Here is a 20,126-nt window from a genome sequence, read left to right on the forward strand (position 1 = left end):
TTTGTATTTCCGGGGCGATTCTGTATTAGCACAGAGAAGGTGATCTCATCCTTTCGAACCGTCAGTGAGCAGTCTAGTTTGTCCTCAGGGGTCATCAAGTTTTCACAATCATGGGGACATGAGATCTAGGGGAAAAAGGAAACAGATCAGAATGTACAAGCCCAGTCTGGCTGGTTTTGTTAATCTGGAGTTAATGCTGTTTTAAATGATTGCTTAGAATTTGCCATTTGGAAACTACATCAGGAAATTCTTCCAGAAGAAAGAGAGCAAGAGAGAGTTTAAAAAGAGAAAGAAGTGGCAATAATAATCAATTTGATGCTCCAAACTGAATTCCAGCAGACTCTTCTCCTGTAGACCAGCCCATGGTGCCCCAAGGGAGGAGTGAGGCCTGCGGTGGCGGAGATGTGTGCGGGCTTGAGGGTTGGGGCAGGATGTCTCCTGGCGAGCCAGCCTTCCTGCCAGAGAATCCCGAATGCCCCGTCAGAGTGCTAGAGGTCCTAGGAGCTGGCAACGTTAGCACATGAAAACAAATTAAACAGAGCAGGGAAGAAATACCTGTGTTCTTTTGGCTTAACTTTTTAAATATTTCTGTATTTTTTTTCTTTTATAAAAGTCATTGAAGCTTCTTGTAAAAGAAAGGGAGAGAGATGCCTGGCTGGCTCAGTCAGAGGAACAGGAGACTCTTGATCTCAGGGTTGTGAGTTTAAGTCCCACATGGGGTGTAGAGATTACTTAAACAAGTGTTTTTTGGGGGTTTGTTTGTTTGTTTTTATTTTTTTTTATATTTTATTTATTTATTTGACAGTGAGAGATCACAAGTAGGCAGAGAGGTGGGCAGAGAGAGAGGAAGGGAAGCAGGCTACCTGCTGAGCAGAAAGCCCGATGTGGGGCTTGATCCCAGGACCCTGAGATCATGACCTGAACCGAAGGCAGCGGCTTAACCCACTGAGCCACCCAGGCGCCCCTGTTTGTTTGTTTTTAAAAAAGGGAGAGAGAAGGGTGCCTTCTCTCTGCATCAAATAAATGAATAAAATCTTTAAAAAAAAAAAAAAAAAAAAAAGGAAGTTTGAAAGGAAGGAGGTAGGTAGGTAGGGAAGTGGGTTGGTTGGTTAGCCGGGAGGAAGGAAGGTTGGCTCCCTGTGATTGGCGTTGAGCAGCTATTTCTGAGGGCCTGCAGTATGTAAGGCCCCTCTCCCAACATAGAACAGAAGGCTACAGATGAAGGGGGAGTGGGACCACAAACACACTAGCACCTGGGACAAACCGCCAGGAGTTGAACACAGTGAAGCAGCACACAGGAGTGTGTGATCAAGCACGCCTGGGCCGGGAGGGGACACCAGAAGGTTGAGTGGTTAGGAGAGGCCTCTGCTGAGGAGGCAACATTTGAGATAAGCTGAATAGATGAGAAGCTGCCATTCATGGGGAATGCTGGGGAGGGCAACTCTCAAGGCAGTTAGAATAGCCAGTGCAAAGGCCCTGGGGCAGGACCATGCCTGGCATGCTAAAGGAACATTGGGAGGCCTGTGTGGGAGGAGAGACGAGGGCAGAGGCAGGATGGGGCAGATTATCAAGGATTTCATGGGTTGTGATGAGGCACATTTTTAGAAAATGAATCCCCCAAATACCCATCTTTGGGAACCGAGAGTTTGGTAAATTTTAATATATCAAACTAAGCTATGTGTAAGCTTTGTTTGCTAAAAAAGCTTTCACGCTGTACATACCACTTCTTTATTCCTCTGACGGATCTGGGAGAACCTCTGTGTCACGTGCCTCCGCTCCACTTCTCTTTAATAGCTAGATGCCCTGATTCCATGGGGCCCCACCCTTCTCCTGAGGGCCAGGTCTGTGTTTGCTTGACGGACAGCACCCCATTGAGGGTCCCCGTATACTTGGCATGCATAGGTTCACACTGGCCTTTCTGAAGGACACACCCCAGCAGTAGAGCCCCGAGGGCCGAGAGTGTGCACGTTTGAAGCCCCTCCCAGAATGCCATCCTCATAAACAGTGTCCCTTTCTTGCCATAGACAGGCTGAAGTCCCAGCCTGCTCCCTCTCCAGGGGAGGTGGGCACAACACGGGACATGCCCTATACTGAGTCACATGCTCCACCAGATCCCCCCGCAGGGGATTCTGGGAAACTATGAAATCCCTTTGGAAGGAGGAGGGCTGAGCCCCCTTCCAGCTCCCAGAAGAGGAACCACGTACTCGTTGGGGTGTATGCTCGTTCTCTGCTTCTCTGCGTATTTCTCTCTTTGGGCTCTAAAGCTTTTCATTTCACCCAGAGAACACACTTCAGAGAACACTGGGATGGAACCAGAATTACCCTAGACCTGGAATTCTAATTTAGGGAGGAATACGACCTGATGGGGAGAAACTTGCCACCCTCTCTTCCTTCTTTTGTTAAAACCCCAAGGTGGCAGCTGAGAAAATGAGAAAAATGCAAACTTCAAAAAGCTCAGGAGCCCTAGACATCCTCTTTCTTCCTGGGTCCAAAGACTCTTTCATTCTTGAGTTACAAAATGATAAATTTCAGGGGTCACCTTTTTTTTAAAAACCAGTTTTTAAAATGACTATTGTTCTGGCAAGTGATTATGTGTGTGGTAAAATAAATTGAGACAGTTCAGATGGGTATCATATGAGAAGGGACAGCCCCATTTTTCCACCTCCTAGAAAGACTCCTGGCCTCCCAGGGGTCATGTACCATTGTTCATACTTTCCCCCAGAACTTTTTCTCTGCATTTAAAAGAGTATTACTAAACCAAATGTAGTTATGCTCCCCACACAGTATATGTCTTTTTTTTTTTTAAGATTTTCTTTATTATTGGGGAGCTGGGGGTAGAGGGAGAGGGAGAGAGAATCCTCAAGCTTGACTCTGCACTGTGAAGTCCAACACAGGGCTCCATCCCACGACCTGGAGGTCGTGATCTGAGCCAAAGTCAGGAGTCAGAAACTTAACCGAATGAGCCACCCAGGCACGCCCATTTTTGTGCCACGTCTGTGATACAGACAGCGGTCAAGTTAAGCGGTGATACCTGTGGGCTCTGTAGCCTGGTAACCTTGGTTGGAATCCCAGCTCCTCCACTCGCACAGGCTGTGTGACCTTGGACGCCTCCTGTACAATTATTTAGTCTCCTTGCACCTCAGTCTCCTGCCTGTAAAGCGGGTGATCGTGATTGATCACGGCTGGTGTGCAGATAGAATTGAACAAGTTCACATACATGGAGCCCTCGAGTCAGTGGACAGGGTCTGGTACACAATGAGGGCTGTCAGCTCTCATTATTTCTCTCCTGGGACACTTGAGGTCTGGGACCCAGTCTTCACCAGGGAAGTAAGGCCTGAGCCTGAGGGCTGAGGCGGAAAGGAGAAGGAGGCCTCAGGGGAGGTCCCAGGAGAGGGCCAGCTGAGGGGTGTGCGGCCTGGGGCCAGTCTCGGGTCAGCAGCTACAAGAGCAACCCCCTCTCCCAAGTGTTCACTGTCAGGTGCCAGCCGGGCCATTAGCAGCAGTCCCACAGGGCTGCAAGGTCAGCACGTTCTCCAGAGGGTCCAAGAGATGGGGCCACCTGTCTGCGGTCCCACAGCAGCAACTGTTCACCTCCGTGGCTCCTGCATTTAACCCTAGGCTGTGCCTCAGTGACTTTTAGATGGCAGAATATTCTGGAAGGCCTTATGGGGTTGCCTTTGGGTGCTGAAGAAAATAGTGATCCGAGTGCCCCAGGCTCACAGACCAGCTTCTGGAATGGGAGCCCCAGGGTTGGTGACAGTGAGGGGGCTCCAGGGCCCTGGCTGGGGTTCAGGTGCCTCGTCCATGGATCCTCCTGGCCACCCCAAGATTCATGAACCCTCTTTCCCCACATAACAAAGGAGGAAACCCAAGTTACGGACATCGGACAAGAGACCCTGGAGCACTCGGCCAGAGGTCTGCTGTCCGTGGCCCTGCATTCGCCTGTGGGACCCTGACCCCCAGGAGACTGTCCCTCTGGGCAATCTCCTGAGACCCCATCCCTCTCCTGCGGTTGGAAGGCTTGGTCCCACCTGAACAACTGCAAGAACTTTCTCACAGTCTCTCTCCCCACATGCTTGGCCCTACTTCCATAAGGGTCACTATTCTGTCCGGCCACCAGAGCGATACTTATACAACACAAGTCAGGACCTCACTCACCAGCTCAGAATCTCAGAGGCTTCCTTCCCGGAGGCAGTCCCACATCTTCTCGTGGCTCACCCCGACCCCCAGACCTTGCCTTGCACCAGTTATCCCCTCCCTGTCCTCACTCACCACCAACCCACAGGCCTGTTCCTCCCCTCATTCACCAGGCGTGACCCCCTCCCAGCCCAGCCCCTGCTTCCCTCCAAGTGCAGTGTTCTTCCACCCTGTGGGCTCCCTCCATTCTCACCCCCTCAGAAGAGCCACACTCCATCCCCGCTGATCCCTCCCCATTTACCTGGCTTTATCTTTCTTCAGAACTCCTCTTTCTGCCTCACTTTATGGGATCTGTCTTCCTGTTCATCTGTTCCTCGTGGGTCTCAGTAACTGGAGGTCAGCTCCGTCTTCCCTGCTGTGTGTCCCCCGCCTGGAACAGGCAGGCTCCCAGGAAATCTTGTGGGATGAGTGAGTGGACAGAATAAATGTGAACCCTCTTCTGGCTCACTCCCAGCTGGTGAAGAGGAGAAGGCTGCGGCCCCTTCCCCAGGGAGCAGTCGGCCTTCTTGGGTCAAGACTGCTTTGAGAAGCAGCACGAGCCTCCCTGAAACCCCTCTGACTCCGATCCTCTCGCTCCAGGCAGGTGGACACTAATACGAAAAATGTCTTCGGACAGCCACGGTTGAGGGCATCCCTCCGAGACCTCCGCTCCCCGCGGAAGAACTACAAATCCACCATTGAGGACGACCTGAAGAAACTCATCATCATGGACAACCTGGCACCCGAGCAGGAGAGAGATGCGGGGGTACGTACGCTCCCCGCCGCGTGCGTGCTCACACACAGAATCGGGCGGGGGCAGGTGGTCATGGGAGGGCAAGGGAGGAGGACAGCACTGCCTGTGGCTTCATAGCCTGGAGTCAGGTCGTCATGGGGGTCAGAGACCAGATCCCAGGGGCCCAAATCCCAGGCACTTGGGGGATTCCTTCCGTGCTGGGGTAGCTCACGTGACTGGAAAGTGATGCTCTTATTGGCTCTCGTGTCCCTGTCCCGGATCCCAGGGTGGAAGCAACTTCCAGCCACCCAAACTGCGTGGACCAAGAGTGGGGGAGGGGTTCCCAGGGGAAATTCAGTCTCTTGTTCCCCAAAAGTAGGGGAACCATCAGGCTCCCATAGTCCCTCAACACTGTGCTTCTCTTCCTTCTTGTCCCGGCCTGCTCCAGCTTGGCTGCGCTCTTGTGGGACCGACCTGTCCCCAGTGGCCCCTGCCAGTGACTGGGACTTAGTCCAGCTTAGGTCACCCCGCCTTCCCTAACCCCTGGAGCGGGAGGAGGCATCCCCAGTGGAAACTTGAGGTGCTTTGAGCAGAAAGAGAGAGAGATGCTGGTTGGGTAAAATGCCTGGGTGTCCGGGACATGGTGGCGCCTGTGAGGACAGGGACCGGGAGGCAGGCCAGAACCATGCCGTGTGACTGTCCCTATCTCACCAACAGTCACCACAGAAGAGCCTGCAGCGGACCTTGTCCGATGAGAGCCTGTGCAGCGGGCGGCGGGAGCCAAGCTTTGCCAGCCCTGCCGGCCTGGAGCCGGGCCTGCCCAGTGACGTGCTCTTCACCAGCACCTGCGCCTTCCCCTCCAGCACGCTGCCTGCCCGCCGCCAGCACCAGCACCCCCACCCGCCTGGCGGCGGCAGCCCTAGCACCGTCCCTGCCACGGGCAACGGCTTCCCGGAGAAGAAATGTGAGCCCAGGCGCACTGGGGCCGGCGGGTGGGGGGCTTCGCCAGCGTTGGGAAGTGGGGGATGGTCTGCACTAGACGTTGTCAGCCTAGGTGGGGAGCTGGGGTGCACGGGAGCTTCGGGGGGTACTGGTGGTGTCATCTACAGAAAAGGGAGTTGTTAGCCGAGCATCGGGGGGTTTCCTGGGGGCCACCTAGCCAGACTCCCCAGAGATGAGAGTCATCTGAGGCTGAGAGGGGGGTGGTCAGCCCCTGCAGCTGTAGACAGGAGGACCCTGAGAGTCGGGCTTCCCCTTCGCTGCTCCCCCAGCTCCCTGTTCCAACACCAAGCAGATGGTTCCATAAATGTTTATTTACTTACCTGATTCCCCCCAAGTCTGCCAGCTCTTGGAGGAAGGAGGTGTAAGGGTGTGACTCATCCGTCCTTTTATTCACCCAGCCACTGTTTACCTAGTATCCCCCACGAAGGGGGCACAGTGCACATAGGCCCCGTCAAAGTCTGCGCACCGACTGGGGGTGGGCCCTGCCTTTGCCCCCACCCCCATCCCTATTCACTACCCCAAAGGCTCCAAAACTGAGAGACGATGCAGAAGTCTGGGCCAGGCTCATCGAGCAGCAAAACCCAACCCAGATGGCCATGGACTGTTTGTTCGTCTCTACCCGACATGGTGCAAGAGATCGTGACTTCATTGCAGGTCCCTGGCATGAGGGCAGGGTGCTGCCTGGCCTTTCGAGGGGCCAGTCTGTAATAGCACCTGCACAGCGTCCTCCAATGCAGACAGATCTCCACTTCAGAGATGTGTCTGCCTAGGGGTTCTGGCTGAGGCCCGTGTCCGGTATCATGGAGGTGGAGCCGCCCCTGAGCCTGCTCCCGCTCCACCCCCATCTCAGCTCAAGACCTACCTACCCCTCACCATGCTAAACCAAGACGCAGACGCCTTCATACGCAGGAGGCACGTGCATAGTGCAATCCCTGATATGTGCAGTAAGCCCTGGACAGTCCTGGTTATCTGGTATCTTGTCATATTCTTGCATCTGAAGCAAGCATTTTAACCCTACCGCAAGTCATACCTGCATCTTGGGAATGGCAACTAGGGTTAGGACCGAGCATTAACAGGGACTTACTGAACCCCAAAGCCTGGCAGGGTTGGGCTTCAAGCAGCGGCAGCATCAGACTGCGCAGTTCAAAGCCAGGTGCCCCTGCCAGCAAGTGTGAACACGAGCCAGGCATCTCACTCTGAGGCTCGGTTCCCCCTCCGCAACAGCACCTCCGTCCCGGCTACTTGGAGGTGAGGCTGTGAGATGGTCCCCGTAGCATGCCCAGCATGGTTGGGCCTTCCCCACCTGAGTCACCTCCTGACCTACCTGCGCTCCTGCTGTCCTCTGTCCCCTCCCCTTTGGCAGCTGTGAAGCGTCAGCAAGCTGAAGCCTGGGGCCTCTGCCCAACACATGGGACTCAGCCGACGGCTGCAGCAAACGCAGCTGCTGCCACCGTCACTCCCAACACCCAGAGACTTCGGGGGCCTCTTTCTCTGCCCCACCTTCCATACAGGGACCCAGCAGGTCTCCACGCAGTGACCCTACCACCACCAGACACCACACACTGATGACCCGGACTTGTGTCTGCGGGATGGTACTGCCTCCTCCAGAAACAAACTTGGGGCCCACCCTTCACCTCCCCAGCTCAGGGCCGGCTTCAGGATCCTGAAGTCACTGTGCACCCTTCTCTCTGGCCCACGCTCACCTCCCCGCTTCTGGAAGTACGTTGGGTTGCACGTACAGAATCATTCCTGGACCTGCCATTTGTTCCCCCCTCCCCACCCCCCCTCACACACAGGACTGTCCTGGGCAGTGCCCTGCCGCCTCCCTGCTCTCCACCGGCAGCTGGGGAGCTTGTGAGCACCTGCATCTGGTCATGTGTCCGTGTGTTTCCCCCTCCACCCCCCACCCCCACACCGCGCCCAGAGCCAGCCTGTGGCTCTGTCCCACACAGAGTGAAGGACAAAATCCTCCTGACCTACGAGGTCCCACACGGTCCAGCCCTGTCACCTCTGACTTCACCTCCCACTGCTATGTCCCTCTCAGCCCGTCCCCACCCGCATAAACACCTGACACTCCCACCCCCTTACCTGCTGATATTTGGCAGCTTCTAATGAGGGTAATATATTTACTCAATCGTGTGCGCTATTATACACTGATACAGCATTATAGAGCTACACAGAAGGTGAAAGAGAATGGGTGAATGTCTCTGTGTCCTTCACATTGTCATCCTCCCATGTCCCTTCTTCCTACCCAGCCACCATCTCTGCCTCAGAGCTCTCACTGGCCGACGGGCGGGACCGGCCACTGCGGCGCCTCGACCCTGGGATGATGCCCCTGCCTGACACAGCTGCTGGCCTCGAGTGGTCCAGCCTGGTGAACGCGGCCAAGGCCTACGAAGGTAAGCACCTTCCCCCCGGCCTGGCCCAATCCCTCCCCTGCTGCCCTGTCCGAGAAGGATCAGTGGGGGGCCCTGGGGCTTGGAAGTGGGGTACACGCAGGATCCAGAGTTAGGGGGAACAGGTTCACATCCTGCCCTGTCTCTTGCTCACTGAGCAGTCCTGGGCAAGCGTACTTGTCTGTCTGACCTACGGAACATAGGAACGTGCCTGGGGCCACAGTGAGGGTCACATGAAACACCACCAAGTGTGAAACACATCAGGCACAGAACAGGCCCTCGACAGGGTACCTGATACCACATCACAGGGCAAACTTGTCATCCTCCAAACTGTATTTAGGTTTACTTTTGGCTGCAAGTGGCGGAAAACCCAAGATAACAATGATTTAAACCTGTTTGATGCAAGTGAAAATTCCTGGGGTGGGTGGCTGGGGCTGGGGGGCACTTCCATAAATGCTTCCTTATACGGGGGGCAGGCTCCTTGTGCCCTCTGCTCTGCCATTTCCGGGGGCCTTGCCCTCATGGTCCGAGATGGATGCTGGAGCGCAGGCCACCGTGTCCAACTCTGAGCAGCAGGAGAGCGGACACATCCCCAAGCCTGACCCTCCCCTTATGCTTACTTCCCATGGGCCAGAGCGTTGCAGAAAGCCACGCCTAATAGCTCCAGAGCAGGCTGAGACATGAGGCCATATGCTGAGAAACATTGAGATTTGTTCTTATGGAAAAAGGGAGAACAGGTAATGAGGGATCGCTAGTATCTGCCCCTTCCTTCCCCTGTGACCTTGGGCAAGCACCTTTATCTTTATAAGCATTAGTTCCTCATCTGTAAAATGGGACCTGTGGTGATTCCTGACCAACATGAACTTAGTCTTCTGGGTCATTTTTTCATCTTTTAGACGATAGTTTTGCTGTCCTTCCTTCAGGAAGCCCTTCCTGATATCTCCTAATACGGATTTGACACCTGCTCTGGGCTCCCCCAGCCCTGACCCCTCAGGGCCACTGCTGCCTGGTGATGGGTCTGTCTTCTCCACTGGACTGGGAGGGCGGGACCCAGGGCCATCTTGGTCACTGCTGGGTCCCCAGCATGGGTCTAGCTCAGAGCAGGATCCCTTAAACCAGACCCTTCCTATTTCCATGTTTGGGCCAGTCCACTTCTAGCAGGTGGCCTGGAGGAAGTGTCCTTCTGTGTCTGCTCCTTTGGTTGCTCCTATCCTCTCCTGCAGCCTCTCCTGGTCACAGGGTGAAGGCAGGTTGGGAGAGAGAGCGGTCTGAGAACACCAGGCCAGGCCTCTGCTCTACTCCCACGTTAGGCTCAGAACCCCCAGCTGGGGAGTGGCTGCCAGCAGGGGCCCCATATCGCAGGTGAACTTGACCCTTCAGACCCTTTTGACCCTCCTCCATGGTGGAGGAGAGGGTTGCTCCACAGCACTTGTAGGAGGAGGTGATACGGCCACAGTGACATTACAGAATATCTCCACGGAGCCAGCATTCTGCCGCCTTCCAGAATCACTTTCTAAGCTCTGGTCTCTGGGATATGTGAGGATTCCGTTCACAAATGAGGAAACCGAGGCTCGGAGTAGAGAGTCCCCAAACTGGCCAAGGGCACACAGGATGAGGAATCGAACCCAGGCCTGAACGGCCCTCCAGAAAGATGGGCAGAGGAAGCAGATCAGTTGCAGAACAAGAAACTCAGATGCCCTTACACTGGGGTACATGTGCTCGGCGCTCTCCTCATTGAAATGAACTCAGGTCGTAACTCCCCGAGCTGCAGTTTTTCACCTCAGAGCTGCAGAGACAGAGTTGGGTGACCCTGTGGGTGAGCAGGGGAAGGGTGCAGGGCCCCGTGCTGCCAGACGGACCGCACACGTGCCCTTTATCCCCACACGTCTGAGGAGTCTTGGTGCAGGGAGGCCTTTCCTCTAAGTGTGACCCAGTCGGCCATCACCCTGTGTGCGTCCAGCCTGGCGAGGGTGTGGGCAGACCTTGCCTCTTACCCATGACCTGAGCAGTCACAGTGGGAAAGCGGGGGTGACTTGGGGAGCAAAAGGGAGCTCGTTCATTTTTTTACCCATTCGTTTGTTGGTGCCACAGACTCGATGCTGCCGGCCCCAAGGACTTCACGTCCCCTTACAAGTCACAGGCAGTGTCAGGCTGAATGTCACTTAGGTCCAGGACTTGGGGAGGGCGGGGAAGGAGTGGGGCCAGCACGGGATGTGACGAGTGAAAGCATCCTAGTCTCCTGAGAGAGGAAGGGTCAGGTGTGGTTAAAAGGGAAAGCAGAGCCCTGGCTTCGCCACTGATGAGCCGGGTGACAAGTGATTGGCCTCTGCTGCCTTAGTTTGCTCAAGTCAAGGTGATGCTCCTACCGTAGGGTGGTCATGAGCATTGATGGGTTTGCACAGACTGACCGCACTTACGAACAAACACTTATGCACGTCCCTAAGGACGTTTGGGTTTCCAACCCCAGGTGCCGGATCCAGGAAGAGAATCTGAGGGCCTTTATCAGTTGGCCAGGTCTCCCCAGGGTCCTCAGGGGGGTTCTTACTCCCTGGGTTCCCTGAGCCGCTGACTCTTTATCTGATGGAGGTGCATGAGGATTGTGGGGGTGGATCCCAGAAGGGATGCCAGGTGGTGGGGCTACCTCCTCTCTCCCCACGAGTATCCAGGCCTCCTGGGGCTAAGACCACTGGTCTGTGGGAAGCATCGGGGAGGCTCTGGGCGCTCCCTGAAGACCCAGATGCTGCCAGCCGCTGTCCTATTATCTGTCCAGACACTGAGCCCCAGCTGTGGGCTTCTAGGAGGGGCTGGGGCGGCCCAAGCCTTCTTCCCCACAGCCACTCCCCCCACCTTGCCTGAGGAGCCAGCACCACCTGGGAGAAAGCTGGGGGAGCCAGTTGGTGCATCAGGGTCCCCCAGGGAGCTTTCTCCCCCTCCTCTGTGAAATTAAATGAACCCCAGCAGTCACACGGAAGGTTAGGTAATGGGTGATGTGGGACACTGTAGCCAAAAAGCCTGGAAGGAAACACTGATGCCACAGTGGCAGCTACTTCCCTGCGGAGCAGGAAAGAGGGCTGGCAGGAGGGAGGCCGGCCTCAGAATGGACTCAGGTGGTTTCAGCAACCTGTGAGCTTGGTTGGGGACCATGTGTGCGCATTATCCTGTGGGACTCAAACAAATGGAAAAGACTAAAGGAACTATCCACTTTGGCAGGTCTATCTGTGGCATGGTAGCTGTGGCCTAGGGAAGCTTCTATGGGTGAACTACAGAGATATCTGGGGTTTGCTTCAGAATCTTCCAGAAAAAAAAAAAAAAAAGTAAAGGGGATCCCATCTTATGGGGCTAGGAAGTAAGGAAATGCTTTAGCAAGGGTGTGGTGGGGGGGAACACAGGAGCCATTCTGAAGAGCTTCCCAATGGCCAAAGTCAGAGCAGTTGAACCACATAATAAATACGAGCAGTACTGGATTCTGACCCAAAGACTAGAGTAAATGTCCACGAGCCCATACTCACGTAAGCAGGTTACTAAACAGACAGCTATATGACAGCTCGTCCTTGTAAGAGGATCCTAGTTAATTGAGAAGAAATGAGGAAGACAGAAAGGCATCGTTAAAATAGCACACTAATGAGTGATGATTGCTAAAATTAGTGGGGAGACTTTTTATGCAGAAGCAGGGTGTTTGTATAGCCTCGAAGCATCTACCCCAAATATTTATGAATGACTGTGCAGTCCCCAAGTGCTTTCATACTCAGCCCTCCAGGAGGGGAGGCTTTATTCCCCTCGCTGTTGGGAGTGGGCTGGCCTCAGGGTCTTGATCCTAAGAAAGTGACTGTTGGAAAGGAACAGTTGTAACCTCACAGTGAAGAAAGCTGGTGGACAGCACCCTAGCCAAGGGAGCAAGGTCACCATTGGTGGTAGTAAGACACATCAACATCTGGGCCGCCTGGGTGCCTCAGTGGGTTAAGCATCTGCCTTTGGCTCAGGTCATGGTCCCAGAGTCCTCGGATCGAGCCCCGCATCGGGTTCCCTGCTCAGCGGTGAGCCTGCTTCTCTCTCTCCCTCTCCCTCCACTCGTGTTTTCTTGCTCTCTCAGTCTCTCTCAAATAAATTTTAAAATCTTTTAAAAAAATAAAATAAAAACTTTTTTAAAATGTCAGAACTTGAATCGGGGGCCTGCCTTTGCCAGTGTCCAGCTTGTGCCACTGAGCTCCTGGTGGCACCTCTGCCCAAGGGGCATGCAGGGACCCAGCCCCTGGTTTTCTGTGCCCACGCACTCCACTGTCCCTGGCTCACTGAGCCAGCGGCTCTCTGGGGAGGGTCTGGCTGCCACCAGTTCCTACCCTCACAGAAAGATCACCTCCCAGTCCCTGTTTAAAAATGCAGGTGCCCAGGCCCTGGCCCCAAGGCAAGTCTACGATGGGACCCCGGAATCAGCTTCAACAACCAGGGGATTTCTTTTCTCTCTTCAGTATGCATGGTATCCCCTGTCTTGCTTCTCTTTTCGCTTTTGAAACTTCACAAACCTTCTCAAAATCACTGTGCAAACACCTCCCCGACGACTCATGGCCCAGCCTCAACTCTGCTTTTTTCATGCCGTTTACTTGTTGGTGGAACCAGGTCGTTCACGCCAAGTTTGGGTGGTTACTCTTACACTGTTGTTTAACTTCTTTCCTATCCCTTGCATTTGGTCTGAACCGGTCATTGGGTCTAAAAGCTTGCTCAGAGGGGTGCCTGGGTGGCTCAGTGGGTTAAGCCTCTGCCTTTGCTCAGATCATGATCCCAGAGTCCTGGGATCGAGCCCCTCTCTGCTCAGCAGGAAGCCTGCTTCCTCCTCTCTCTGCCTGCCTCTCTGCCTACCTATGATCTCTGTCAAGTAAATAAATAAAATCTTTTAAAAAAATAAATAAAAAATAAATAAAAGCTTGCTCAGAATCAGGATGGGATTTTTTTTTGGAATCACTTGATTGGGTTTTGGGGTAGGAACCCATCCTAAATGCCTCTGTGATCGAACAGAAACGATTGGGAACGTCAGAGTGGTTTGGCTGGGAGGTGTGTGTGATGGGGGAAGGTGGTTAGTCAGTGGGGCGGGGGTACTGGGGGCAGAGGAACAGGGAGCCCTGCTGACCTCTTTTCCCTCTCTCTCCTGGGCAGTGCAAAGAGCCGTCTCACTTTTCTCCCTCAATGACCCAGCTCTGAGCCCGGAGGTCCCACCTGCACACAGTCCTGTCCACAGCCACCTGAGCCTGGAGAGGGGGCCCCCCACCCCCAGGACCACCCCTACCATGAGGTGAGGTTTCCCTGGGAACACGTGGAGGCTGGCAACCTGGGTCCCTACAACCCAGATCCCTGCCCAGCATGCGGGTGAGAGGCAGCTGCTGCCCCCTTTCGCACCTCCTTCTCTGGCGGGGTAAGGGGCATCTGCTCTTCTCCCCTGACAGACTGGGGAGTAATCCAAGACCGGGACGCAGTGCTGACCGGGCCCAGGTTAGCCCCAGCCCCATGGATAGAGACTACACTGTAGTCAATACCATCAGTTTACTTCTAAGTCATGAAAGTCTGAGCAGTGCCCCGCCCTGCACCCCACCCTGGCCCCTTCCTCCCTGGCTTTCTTCTCCCCTCTGTCTGCTCCCAGGTCTTCTCTACACACAGAATTCCTGAACTATGCAGATGGGCACCTCTCCCCAGGGCTCTCTGTGGACCCAGCAGGGACTGAAGCCCTAGCCCTGCCCTCCCGAGGCTTCCTGGGGAGGGAGGAAGAGACCTACCGATGTCTCACTGTCTGTCCTCTCACGTTTAGTGCCACATATCTGACTGCACTCACTTGGCTAGAAAAACAATTAAAAAGAGGGAGACCGGGTGGAAAGGGCGTGTTTGCATGCCTGTGGACTTAAGCAGTGCTCTTCACACTCATGTGCACCCCTCGCCATGCAGGCTTTTGTGCATGTCAGCACAAAATGAAGGGGTTTTCGAGAGAAATTTCAGCTCTTCTGGGTTTTTCTGACTTTTTTTTTTAAGCTCTTCTTCGCACCCCTCTTTCACTGGCTTTAGAACTCAGCCTGCACCAGAAATGTGGCCCAACTATGATCACAGGGAGGAGGCGGCTGCAGACCGTGCTGCTGCAGGGGGAGGAGCGGGCTGGGTGTGGGAGTGGCAGGACCTTGGCCTCTGGGCGAGCACCCACATTCCCTTCACCCCTGAGCTGGTTACCCTTTCCCACCTGCCTCCCACCTCCCCTGCAGATGCAGGCCCCCAGGATCCAGGACCAGGGAGGGGGCAGAAGTGGCAGGAAGGCAGGCGGGCTGAGTCCACTCCCCTCTCCTTTCTGGTCTGCTGCAGCCCACCCTTTCTCCGACACCCCCCACTGTGCCTCATGGAGCCCACCAGAGGGATTGATCTGCCCCCTTTCCTCTTCAGGGGCCCCGCAGGCCAGGGCTGGGGAGCTGCATGGAGGAGGAGCCACAGGCTGGGCTTCCCACTCTGTGGTGGGGGTTGGGGGTGACCTCCCAGACCACATTAGGCCAGGAGCTATGTTACACTGAGACTGTGCCCAGCACAGGACAAGCTCTCTGGAAGGGCAGCGTTGTCGGTGTTCTTTATTGTTGTCCCCGAGGGCAGGCCCTCCTGTCCTGTTGCCCACTGCAGAGGCAGGGCCCAGGTCCGCTGGTGCTCGGTCTGCTGGGTGGGCCCCTCATGTTGTGCCATGCGAGGTGCTCACACCGGGAGGAATTTCTCCCGGAAATACACGCGTGGTCTGTGCCTGGGGGCACACACACAGCCTTCCACAGGCAGCCACAGCCCCCATTCACATCCACAGGTGGCCCCTCTCTGGGTGGCGTGGCAGAGAGGAGGGCTGGCTACAAGCTCCCCTCAGAGCTCCTCCTCCAGGCCCCTCTCAGGACCCCAGCAAGGACAGGGCTCCCCAGAACTTCAGGGACCAGAGGGTCCTGGCCTCCGTGTTCCTCCCAGCTGTGGGTCTGGAACCCTCCCCGGGGCCTTGGGGGGCCTTGAGTCTCACCCCATGCCTTGTCCTTACAGCGAGGAGCCTCCCCTGGACCTGACAGGCAAGGTGTACCAGCTGGAGGTCATGCTGAAGCAGCTGCACACCGACCTCCAGAAGGTAAGGCCACCAGGCAGCCAGCCCTCAAGCCCGGCGCTGGGCTGTTCGGCTTCCCACACCCTCGGCGGTGGCGGGCAGCAAAGCGGACGCTCCTGTCCACTACCCACCACCTTGCCCACTCTTGGGGAGACCACCCAGCTTTGAATGTAGTCAAGAGCAAAGAGTAGAAAGTGACAATACCAAAGTTTGGTAAACACAGGGAGAGAACTCTCCTAAATTCTTGGAGGAAGAACAAATTGGCTCAACCTTTTCGGAGGGCAGTTGGACAATATTTATTTAAACAAAAAAATGTGATTGTGTATCTTGTCTATCCCGCAATTCTGCTTGAGGGAATGTGTCCAGCAGAATTTCAGGCATGGGGACAGAGATCAGTGAGCAGGGATGCTTGCTGCTGCCCTGTTGGCAATAGAACTTTGGCATCAGTACAGCCGTCCCTCCCCAGGAATGCAGTTATGTAAAGGACAAGATGCCATGCTGGGGAATATTCTGCAGCCGATTATCTGGATATTTACTGACATACAAAAGAAGTCTAGTCACTCAAGCAGAAACCAGGCAAGGTGCAGGACTCTCGTCTAGAACATCATTATACGTAGAAAAAAATTGAGTTTAAAGTCTGTGGGTCAGAGCGTTACCTAGATGGCACTGTTCCAGACTGTTCCTTGTCCTTACCTCCAGGCTGCAGAAGGAGGAAAGAAGTAAGGGCAGAGGACTTCTACTTGGTGCTTCATAGACTTTTGGGTAAAAGACAAAAAGGGGGCAGAATATACTGTGCAAGTCTTGAGTGCAGGAATCTGAGGGGCCCGGATTCCAGTCCCCACATGTAATACTGCATGACATGGGACAAGTCAGCTGCCTTGGGGTGTCATGGAACCTGATAGGGCATCTCCGAAGGGCCAGTGGAGCCCATACAGGCAGCCTGCATCCGTCCACATCCCAGCTCCCCACCTGCTGTGCAAGGCTGGGTCTCCTTTTCCAGGAACCTGAGGCCAACAGTAGTCCCCAAGTCTGTGGGTGGCCATGAGGGTAAACTGAGGTGATCATGATCACAGTGAGGTCTGTGTCCTAAGAGTTGAGGGGGATGGTCCAGAGAGATGAGGTGATTTGCCCAGGGTCGCTTAGCTGCCGAGCCAGGATTTGAACCTGGCGCCCGGCATTGCCCATCCGCTGACACCAGCCCCGCCCCACAGGAGAAGCAGGACAAGGCAGTGCTGCAGTCGGAGGTGGCCAGCCTGCGACAGAACAACCAGCGCCTGCAGGAGGAGTCACAGGCCGCCAGCGAGCAGCTGCGCAAGTTCGCCGAGATCTTCTGCAGAGAGAAGAAGGAGCTCTGAGGCAGCTCCCAGGCCGGGCCAGCTGCGGGCTCCCACTCTCCCATCTCCCTCAGCTCGCTCCCCAGTTGCGGGCATGACCGAGATGACCCAACCAGGGCCCCACTGCCCTCCTCATGGACACGGAGACCCTGGGCAGCAGTAGGCCTCACTGGGGCTGTGCGCTGCCATCTTCTCGGGGTCCTCTGGCCCCACAAGGTGACCCGGTCTCAGGCCCACTGTCTGAACTGCCCAGCTCTGGTCCCTGGACACTGGACCGTGCCCACCCCTGCTTCCGGGGGCCCATCTAGCCTCTTCCTGGGACCAAGCCATCAGAAGCTGGAGGAAGGGGAGGAAGGGAAGGCTGGCATGTGTCTCCAAACCCCACAGCTCCAGGAGTCCACAAACCAGGTTTCTCCACTGCATACAACAGAGTTTGGGCTTGTGGGGCCAAGCCCCCTGCATGAGAAATTAGTGTGAGGCTGGCCTGAGCTTCCCCTAGGCCCCAGAGAGGAGGGCCTGTGTGGACAGCGGCCAGGACTCTCAGTCCGGGTGCGCTCGCTCCAGAAAGCACGGACAAGAACCCCTTCCAACCTTATTCTTCCAAAAAGCCGCCAGGAGCACTTTCTTCGAGTTTCATTTCTTTTCTTGGGACCCCAGGATGGAGAGAGGAAGCCCCAGCATCCAGAGTCAGCGTCTCTGAGGGGAAACTATTTGCACACTTGGGACAGTTTCTACAGTCTTTTTTCTATCAGCCCCTCGACCGCCAGAGGCCACAGCGCCTGGGCCCCTCCACCTTCCAGCTCCTGCCCAGGCCCCAGGCCGCAAAGCCCCATCTCTCCTCCCCTTCACACCCACTCCCACCACACAGCCCCGGGCCTCTTGTGGGCACCAGGAGGGGCTCCACGAAGCCCTGAGGTCAGCGCTGGAGAGAAAACAGCCTTCCTCTCCTCTCTGGTTTTGTTTTCCCTTCACAAGCGAGCGAGCGGCAGACGTCTGGACACCTTCACTGTGCTCCTCGGGGGAGTGCTTTGCTGTGTGAACCCCCACGGGACGCTGGTTCTCTAAAGGCAATAAGGGGCAGCTTGCCAGTCAGCCACGCCAGAGCGGTACTATGCTGTTCACCCAGGAAACAGAGTTTCTTTTTTTTTCCTTTAAAAACAAAAAAGAGATATATATATATATTTATTTTTTCATGTGGAGTTGCGCCAGAACAAGTCTGGATGGCCACAGTCTGTGGATTTCCCCCCAACCTCAAGCTGAGGATCAAGGTGTGTCCCCTACTGGCTGGGACTCAGTGGGAGGACTCCCGAGAGATCCAGGCACAGGCATGGGGAGCAGGCTGGTGGGCTTTCCCCTTTGGGGAGGCCCCAGGCAGGGGGAGTTGGCCCCTCTCCAGGCAGCATTCTCTGGGCTGGAAGCCAGCACCAGGTGGCCCAACCCTGGTCCAGAGACCCCACCACTTTCTCTTTGGGGCCAGAAACCTCAGGGAAGGGGGCTGTGGGGACCGCACAGGACACAGGTGCTCCGAGAGGTGCCAGGGTGGGCCAGCAGGGGCAAGAGGAAAGGGCACTCTTGTCTCCCTGTGATCATCCTCTGACCCCGGCAGCAGCGGCAGCCCCATAGAAGCCCTCAGATCTGCCATCTCCAGCCCCTCACCTGCACAGTGAGAGGAGAGCGCCGCAAGGGGGGACCCCCTTGGTCTTCAGCCCTGGCCAACTACTGTGATATCTCTGCCCCTCTTCCCCACCCCCCTTTTGGGAAGGGTTCTCCAGGACCACTCCACGGCCCTTTCCTCAGACCCTAACCTGGAGGCTGCCCTCCCTTTTTTTAAGTTCTCGTATCTTCAGATCATTCAAATCATTTGGGGGACCTAATCATGTACATTGACAAGTGTAAATTATGATTTTGTTTTTGGTTTTGTTTTCTGTTATTTTTTTAAGGATCTCTGCAAAAGAAATCTATTTAATTTGAGGTTGGCGTTCTCTCTGAAGGCTTGAAGATAGCAGGGTTTTTTTTCATATGTTGATTTGTTTCATTTGGCTTTTTTATTCTTTATTGTCTTTTTTTTTTTTTTTTTTTTCCTATCCCGGTCTTGAGATTTTTCTGGCATGTTTCTGGAGGTTTCAAAGGAAATAAATGTTTCATAGAAATGGCTTGTGTGTTCACTAGCTGGGCAGCTGCCTGGAGTCACTGATGGGAGGGTGTGGTCCACGGTCAGCCCCCTCCTCCTGTCCCACTTGTCCCAAACGCACGCTCGCTCTCTTTCTCTCTCTCTCTCTCTCTCTCTCTCTCACACACACACACACACTCTCTCTCTCTCTCTCTCTCTTCCCTCAGCACCAGCCTTGCAGACTTCCTTTCCTTGAAACCCAATTGACAGGAATCCAGCACTCAGAAGGTAAAAAGTCCTTAAGTTGAAGAAAGAGAGAGTCTGCACCAAGGAAATCATTTCTAGCGGCCAGAAAGCCAGACCAGGCTCGCGGAGTGTGCCGATTTTAGATTTAGTGGTCAAACTTTTAAAAATGTGGTTGTACAGACAGCCGGATTTCCAGCTCGGTAAATCCTTTGCAGTGGAACTCCGAGCCAAGGGGCCCCTGCTTCCTTTGCCTGCGGCCTCCCCAGGCCACACCCTCCCGGCGCTGGCTTATTTGCATATCCACGCCCTCCTCGGTGGGAGGAGGCCTCCCACTGCCCGTCATCTGTTTGGTGGTTTTGGGTGCAAATCAGCCTCGGCTTCCAGGCCGGGGCGGGGGGTGGACAGAATGAGGCGGGGGTACCCTGTAACTTCGCCCCTGGGCCACACCTCCCTCTAGGGGCTCTCCCGGCCCGGTTCCGCAGCTGCCCTGTTGAAACACTTGCAGTTTGACCTGAGGATCAGGGTCTCACTGATTTTCTGAATCTCATAATTCCGCGTATCTAAGGTATAGCCTCTTGTGGGAAGTCCGGATCCAAGAAGCAGTCCAGCCTCGTGACAGGGCTGGCTGGCCAGGTGGCTAAGTCTTCCTGGCCCACCTCACCCCCTTACCTGTCACTGAGTCTTCATCTCTGAGCTAAAACCTGATGCTTCTCTGACTCAGCCTCTCCCCTCACCCCCCCCCCCAAAGAATATCTTTTTCCAAAACGGGTATATATCCTTTTTCCAGAGGAGGTGGACCAGCTATTTCCACATCTCCTAAAAATTCTAGAGTGTTCCAGACACTCTCCCAGTCTCCACCCTCCTTGAGGCCCCATCCTCTCCCCATGCCGTCCTCCCCCCCCACCCCACCCAGCATAGGAACGGTGGAACAAGCTGTTCTCACATCCTCTCCTGGCGCCTGTGACACACACCAACGTCCAACGCCCCACAACTCGCACCCACACTGTGCCCTGCTGGTCCTTTCCCCATCTTGCCCCAG

At 55.2% G+C, this 20,126-nt stretch overlaps 1 protein-coding gene across 4 annotated transcripts in view; it reads left to right on the forward strand.

Annotated features, from left to right (window-relative positions):
• Positions 1–18,881, forward strand: part of SIPA1L3 (signal induced proliferation associated 1 like 3) — a 234,423-nt gene extending 215,542 nt beyond the window's left edge. For all 4 annotated transcript variants that reach the window (XM_059152840.1, XM_059152843.1, XM_059152844.1 and 1 more), the window contains 6 exons: positions 4,777–4,942; positions 5,627–5,873; positions 8,167–8,310; positions 13,456–13,591; positions 15,340–15,421; positions 16,609–18,881. In XM_059152840.1, coding sequence (XP_059008823.1) covers positions 4,777–4,942; positions 5,627–5,873; positions 8,167–8,310; positions 13,456–13,591; positions 15,340–15,421; positions 16,609–16,752 — 919 coding nt within the window. In that variant the 3' untranslated portion in view covers positions 16,753–18,881. The remainder of the gene's footprint in view (positions 1–4,776; positions 4,943–5,626; positions 5,874–8,166; positions 8,311–13,455; positions 13,592–15,339; positions 15,422–16,608) is intronic.
• Positions 18,882–20,126: the final 1,245 nt, after the last annotated feature.

The sequence above is a fragment of the Mustela lutreola genome, chromosome 16 (assembly GCF_030435805.1).
Source record: "Mustela lutreola isolate mMusLut2 chromosome 16, mMusLut2.pri, whole genome shotgun sequence".
Taxonomy (NCBI): domain Eukaryota; kingdom Metazoa; phylum Chordata; class Mammalia; order Carnivora; family Mustelidae; genus Mustela; species Mustela lutreola.